At 62.5% G+C, this 6890-nt stretch overlaps 2 protein-coding genes across 2 annotated transcripts; both read right to left on the reverse strand.

The window, feature by feature from the left end:
• Nucleotides 1-1368: 1368 nt before the first annotated feature.
• On the reverse strand, nucleotides 1369-3504 carry ABHD11 (abhydrolase domain containing 11). The gene is given in 6 exon segments (XM_031506434.2): nucleotides 1369-1886; nucleotides 2166-2347; nucleotides 2444-2614; nucleotides 3016-3189; nucleotides 3285-3452; nucleotides 3454-3504. Coding segments are annotated over 6 exon segments (885 nt in total). The 3' UTR covers nucleotides 1369-1747.
• A 1835-nt stretch (nucleotides 3505-5339) lies between these two features.
• CLDN3 (claudin 3) lies at nucleotides 5340-5984 on the reverse strand. Its single transcript, XM_021540368.2, has one exon. The coding sequence runs from the start codon at nucleotides 5982-5984 to the stop codon at nucleotides 5340-5342; it is 645 nt and encodes a 214-aa protein (XP_021396043.1).
• Between the last annotated feature and the right edge of the window lie 906 nt (nucleotides 5985-6890).

Consider the following 6890-nt stretch of genomic DNA (forward strand, 5'->3'; position numbering starts at 1 on the left):
TGACAGGCATAGAGCCCAGTGAGTTAGTGCAGGCCATGGCATCCCTTGTGCCACAAGACACATACCTGCACATGCCCCTGGGATATCTCTTAAATTCCCTGTACCCTTCCCATGCAGGAACAGAGCTGCTCTCATTCGTCCCTGCTGTCTCTCTCATATGTCCAACAATGCTCCCTCAGCAGATGTCATCACAAGAATGGACTACGATTTTCTGAAAGCTCTACGTCTTCTCAGACCACTGATCTCCTGCCATGGTGAGGCTCTTCACCTTGCTGCTGCCTTCTGTCAGTGCCCCAAACCTGGTATCTGGCCAGCGGGAAGGAGTGGAGAGTAATCCTCCACCCATCCTGGGCTCCAGAGCTCATGGCTTAGTCCAAAGGTCTTGTGTGCTGATAGCTGGGGCCAGACCCCACCCCCAGCTGGCTGCTGGCACCCAAGGTGCTACTAATTTCAGTAGCTTGTGACTCTGGAGGAAAAAAAAATACACAGAGAGCAAAAGTGTTTGAATTTGAGGGTGATATATTAGAAAACTCAAGATCAATAAAGGGGAGGAGAGGAGAGGAGAGGAGAGGAGAGGAGAGGAGAGGAGAGGAGAGGAGAGGAGAGGAGAGGAGAGGAGAGGAGAGGAGAGGAGAGGAGAGGAGAGGAGAGGAGAGGAGAGGAGAGGAGAGGAGAGGAGAGGAGAGGAGAGGAGAGGAGAGGAGAGGAGAGGAGAGGAGAGGAGAGGAGAGGAGAGGAGAGGAGAGGAGAGGAGAGGAGAGGAGAGGAGAGGAGAGGAGAGGAGAGGAGAGGAGAGGAGAGGAGAGGAGACACCTGGCTCTGGAGCAGCAAAAGCAGAGATGGTTAGTGTGTCTCTCTACTGTCTGCACACACAGCCTGTCCCAAGTTGTGACAGAGATGATCTGTTACCCCCATAGTCACTTCTGCCCTGTCCCTAGCTTTACCAGTTGTCCAATAAAGGGATTTTTGCAGCAGACACCCTACTCCTCTGCCTCCAGCCCATGGCTGGTGGGTGTTATGCTGCCTTGGGAGGATGCAGAGCAGGTGGGAGGAGAGAAATTGTCAGGAGTTCAGGGATGAAGTGATGCCTGCCTTTGGGACAGCCTGGGCAAACATGCTCCTTGCTCAGGAGGTAGATTCCCCCACTCCCCAATCCTTACACTGCCCCAGGCACAGAGCAAGGATGCAATTTCCCCTGGAAGCCAAGAAAGATCCTCAAACCTGTGTCTCATGTGCACTGCTCCTACAGCTTGTCACATTAGGGCCCAGTCCAGCTGTCATCTCCCACCAGCATCCCTGCTGCCAACTGAGAACCTCTCCTATGCCCCCCACACGTGCCCTGCCCACCACGGCCACATCCAACCCCTGTTCTGCCTTGGCATGGATTCAGCTTTATTGCGCATTCTGCAAAGTCACAGCCAGATCCATGGAAGGGTCTGGCAGCAGGAAAACAAGAGTGCTGTCCTGCCTCTTCTGTGTGCCTGATACCCCCGTGCAGGCAGGACAGTGTTCTGAGCCAGTGGCATCCCATATCCCTGAGAGGTGGCAGGAGATCTCAGCAGGATGCAGGTGCCTCTCTGCTTCAGCTGCAGGAGAACCAGGATGGGAGAAGGTCTTGCAGGCAGGATCAGACTGCAGTGAGGGCAGCCAGTTCCAGCTGAGCCCATCCTCAGAGCCCGAGCCCTGCATCACTGTCCAGAGCTCCTCAGGACCCACACAGTCCTTGCAGAAACCCTCGTCCCCAGTGCTACAGCTGTGGCAGGAAATTGAGGACAGCAGTGATGAATTCTTCAAATTTATCCTGATGGACTATGTGGCCTGCACCTTTAATGTACTGGATCTCTGCCTTGGGGAAGAGACGTTGGATCTCTGGGTAGTCTCTGGAGCTGCAGGAAAAGGGAACATGCCACGATCAGAGGTCCCTCCTGGCGTCTTCCCTCACCCTCCCCAAGCAGAGTTTGATCCCAGATATGACTCCTTTCCTGCTGAGAAAGCCCAGGGGGCCCCCAGGTTCCCCCTCACTCTGGTGGCAGTGTCACTGGCTGCTGGAGGAACAGCCCTTGCTAAAGACCTTCCCCATGCCGGGGGCTCCTCCCACTCTTGGCAGCTGCAAAGAGCACGAAAGGTCAAACCACAGACCTAGAACCGCTTCTCTCCAGTCTCACCTGATATAGGGTGAGTCGGACCCTCCCAAGAAGAGTGCAGGACCAGGATATGGCTTGTGGAAGACAGGGAAGTTCATGATATCTGCCAGGTGCCGGGAAATAGCCTCCAGGTTCACCCGCCACACGTAGCAGCCCTCCACCTCCACCAGGTTGGTGAGGAGGAACTGTCTCAGCTGTGGGAGCTGCCATGGAAGGGGATCATGTGCTCTTCAGTTAGAGAAACCAAACAGGATGTCCTGGCACCCTCCATCCTCCCCATCTCCCAAGGGATTTCCTACCTTGACCACGGGCTGCAGCTGGTCATCTGCCAGCTGGCGTGCCGCTGAGCGGGATAGCCCCGCCGGGACCCTCACATCCTTCATGGCCGAGATGTAGGCAGAGAATTCAGACACGGCAGCGGTTGAGCCAGGACCAATGTCTACGGAGATGAGGCGCTCCACCAGGTCTGGCTGGAGACACAAGCAGGGCAGAGCAGATGCCAGGATCTCCCAAGATCTCCCCAGTGGGCACAGGGCTGCACTCCCAGTCAGATTCCCTGGAGGCTCTTTGCTCCCTCCTGTCTTAGCAGAGACCTCCATGTGCCCTTCCCAGAGTTGTTGTTGGCATAGATCTCCAAGCTCCCTCACAATTGGTGCTGGAGGGACAGGGCAGAGCATGGGCTGGTGGACATAGATTTGCTCCTGCTCCTGTAGCCTGGCTTACACCACCCACCCTGATACAGATAAGTCCCTGTGGAGCTGGGGGCAAGGCTGGCCATGGGGTACAGTCTCAGAAGGTGCCATCCCCTTCCTACAGCCCCCCTGGAACTTCCTGAGCTTGTGACCCCACTCCCACCCCTGTGCCTGCTGACCCGCTGCAAGGCCAGCGTCATGGCTGTCTTGCCCCCCATGCTGTGTCCCACGAGGATGCACTTGGTGATGCCCAGGCGGCTCAGGAGGTGCTGCACGTCCAGGCTCATCGCTTCATACGTCATCACGGGGCTGTGGGGGCTGCTGCCGTGGTTCCGGGCATCCACTGTCAGCACCTGCCTGGGCAGGGGCAGCGTGTCACCGCAGGCACTGCCCAACATGATCCTGGACCCCTCCCTGTGCTGTGCTTCTCCCCATCCCTGGGTCTCACCTTGCCACTACCACGGCGCACCAGTGTCTTGGCTACTGTCTGGAAGTTGCTGTGGCTGCCAAAGAGGCCGTGGAGCAGGACGAGGGGTGGCCGATTGTTATGACCCTCTACAACCACATGGGCCAGGGGCACTGCACTGCAGGGAGACAGGAATGGGATATAGCCAGAGGTGCAGGGGAAAGTGAGCCTTGCCCCTCTGCCCAGCCCTGGTGAGGCACATTTGGAGTATTGTGTGCAGTCCTGGGCCCCTCAGGAAAAGGGACACATGGAGCTCCTGGAGCGAGGCCAGCTCAGGTGTGAGGATGAGGAGGGCCTGGAGCATCTCTGTGCCCAGGAAAGGCTGAGGGAGCCGGGGCTGCTCGGGCTGGAGAGGAGCCCCAGCTGAGAGGGGCCCTCAGGCCTGGCTGTCCCTGTGTGCAGGGAGGGCAGAGCAGGGCCCAGGCTGCTCCGGGGCCCAGCAGTGGCACCAGAGCCACGGGCAGGGCTGAGCCCAGGAGCTGCCCCTGCACAGGAGGCACAACTTCTGCCCTGGGCAGTGCCAGCCCTGCCCAGGCTGCCCAGGGAGGGGCTGGAGTCTCCCTCAGCGGGGATCCTGCCGAGCCTCTGCACACAATGCTGTGCCCTGGACTCTGGGATGCCACCCAGGGAGGTGGAACAGGCACCTCTGGGCTCCCTCCCAGCCTGGCCCAGCCCGGCATTCCGGGAGAGCCTGGCCGGGGCTGGGCCAAGGGCAGCGGGGCAAGGCCGCGGTCAAACCCCTGAGGAGAACCTCGATACAAGGGGCGTGGCTGGAGGGGGGGCGTGTCCGCTCCCTCGTGCCGGTCACGCCCCTGCTCGCGGGATTCCCCCCCGGGACAGCTCCCGCCGCCCCCGCCCCACCCCGCGCGCGGCCGGGCCCTTACGTGGCCACGGAGCGGGCGGCGGCGGCGGCGGGCTGCGGGAGGGGCGGCGGGGCGCGGCCGCGGGGCAGCCGGCGGAGCATCATGGCGGCGGCGGCGCGCGGGCCGTGACGCGACGTGCGCGGCCGCCCCGCCCCGCCGGCGACGGGCGCCCCCCCGCGGCAGGACGGCGGCAGCGCGCACGGGGAGGGTCACGGCCCGGCCGCTGCCGCTGCCGCCCCCGCGGGCACCGGGGACGGGGGGCTGGGCCCGGGGAAAGCGAGCCGGGCGGGCCGGCTCCTTGCGGGGGTTCCGCAGGGCTCTTCCGCCCGCTGTCGCCCGCAGGCACAGCGGGACCGGCCGGCTCAGCCCCGCATTCGCCGCCCCCGGTCTCGCTTTCCCCAGGACCGGCCCCGCTCTCCTGCGGCGGCTCTCGCCCCTTTGTCCCTGCCCGCTGGAGCGTGGCGGCGGGCGGAGGGAGCGGCCTGGCAGGGCGGCCTCGCCCCAGCGCGGCTCCCGGGCGAGGGAAGCGCCTCGCGGCCCCCCCGGCGGCCCCAGACTTTGGACTGCGGGTAGGGAGTGTCCCTGCGGCATCCAGCGGCTCCTCCGCTGCTTCCTGCCCCGGCCGTTCCCCGAGAGCTGCCCCTGGAATGCAGGGGGACAACGGGTCCCCACCCCGAGCGGGGCTGAGCCCTCCGTCCCCAGCCCGGTGCCACTCGGGTGTGTGGGGTGCCTTGCGGGGCTGGACCGCCGTGTTCCCCTTCCCTGTGCTCACCTCACATCTCAAGAACACTGGGGTACCAAAACAGGACACGTTTATTGACAAATGTAACCGGTACAGACCACGCGTAACAGGGACAGACGGTGCCGGGCCAGCAGCGATGGAGGGACACAGCAGGGGGGCACCGTCCCCATCCCGTCCTCATCCTGCCCCATCGGCATGGCAGGACCTCGCCGGGTGCCGCTTCTCCCGCCGACCCGAAACTGCCTCGTGTTTAACCGAAACCGTCTCTATTTACACAGCCCGGCCCTGACCCCGCGGCCGTCCCCGTCCCCTCCTTCGCGCCCCCCCTGCCCCGGCGCGGCCGCCCCCGGGCCCCACGGAGGGCAGTGAGGGTCCCAGGGTTGGAGGGTGGGGTGGGGGATATCGAGGGGTGCCGGGGGACCCTGGGGGTGCTCAGACATAGTTCCTCTTGTCGTAGCTAGTGACAGCGGAGCGTGGGGCGGAGTAGGCCACCTTGCCCGTGGGGTACCTGTCGTCTTTGGGGGGGCAGGAGCAGCAGAGTAGCCCCCCCCCAAGCAGCAGCAGCGCAGAGGCCGCCCAGCCTACGTAGAGCGAGGTGCCCAGCTCCCGCTTCTGCGCTTCGATCACCAGCGGGTTGTAGAAATCCCGGATGATGGTGTTGGCCGACCAGCAGACAGGGATGAGGGTCATGACACCGGAGAGGAGGAAGATGACGCCGGAGACGATGGTGATCTTGGCTTTGGTGCTCTCGTCCTCCACGCAGCGGGTGCACTGGGCGCCCACGATGGCCACCATTAAGCCCAGGACGGCCAAGATGATGGCCACCACCAGCAGGGCGCGGGCGGCTTGCAGGTCCTGCGGGAGCGCCAGCATGGAGTCGTAGACCTTGCACTGCATCTGGCCCGTGCTCTGCACCACGCAGCTCATCCACAGCCCTTCCCAGAGGATCTGGGCTGTCACGATGTTGTTGCCGATGAAGGCCGACACCTTCCACATGGGCAACGCGCAGCAGATGATGCTGCACAACCAGCCCAGCACAGACAAGGCCACACCGCCGATCTCCAGCCCCATCGACATGGTGGACGGTTCAGTGACGCGCTCCGGGCGATGGCAGAGAAGAACCCACGGACCGAGACCGTCGCCGCCACCCGCCGCCGCTCGCAGCCGGGGGATCGGCTTACACCTGTGCGCAGTGCTATTTATATGGGCTGGCCCCGGGGTGGGGTTTTAGTGCTGGCTGCTGGACGCTCCTCTGTGCTCCTCCGTCACCGTCACCTGTGTCCCACACCCTCCCCTTTGTTTGCAGAGATGGCGCCGGGTAACCAGAGAAGGGTGGGAGGAGGAGAAACGCCACCTGCCACAGCCATCCCCTGGTTTCGGCCCATGGGTATCGGGAAGCACTACCACCATGCTCGTTCCCACCAAGCCCTTTCTGTGGGCCTGGAAATCCCAAGGGTTCACCTTTCTCTCATGGAGGAAATGTTGATTTCTGTAGTGTTGTCAGTGCTCACGTTTAACTGGGTTTTGGTGAGCGTCGGGCACCTTTGCATCACCGTGCAAAGTGCAACCCCTCCGCCGTGCCATGAGGCTTGTGTCACCCTTCCAGGGGAGCTGTGGGTGCTCCTGGCCCAGCAGGAACCCATCCTGGCCCCTCCTGTTCCCACCCTGCTGGGCTGGGAGCACTGTCAGAGATCCTCTGACTGACTGATAAATATCTTTACTCATCCTGCACAAGTCTTGTGACCTTGAAGGAAGCAGATAATGCACGTAACCACCCCGGCAGCATCACCCTGACAACCTGAGCTGGCACCCAGCACAGGGAAAAATAGCTCAAGGCATGAGCAATCCCTTCAGACTTGGCAACAACAGCCCCATGGCTGTGGGGTGCATGTTTCGCCCCCCAGCCTTGCATGCCGAGGGTAGTGCCAGTGCTTCGAGTCCCCCTCCCCCAGGAATGTGGTTGCTGGACACAGGCTTGCTCCT

The sequence above is a fragment of the Lonchura striata genome, chromosome 20 (genome assembly GCF_046129695.1).
Source record: "Lonchura striata isolate bLonStr1 chromosome 20, bLonStr1.mat, whole genome shotgun sequence".
Lineage (NCBI taxonomy): Eukaryota > Metazoa > Chordata > Aves > Passeriformes > Estrildidae > Lonchura > Lonchura striata.

Bases quoted from the DNA above. Each gene is read 5' to 3' on its own strand.
- CLDN3 (XM_021540368.2), bottom strand. From the start codon at position 5,984: ATGTCGATGGGGCTGGAGATCGGCGGTGTGGCCTTGTCTGTGCTGGGC.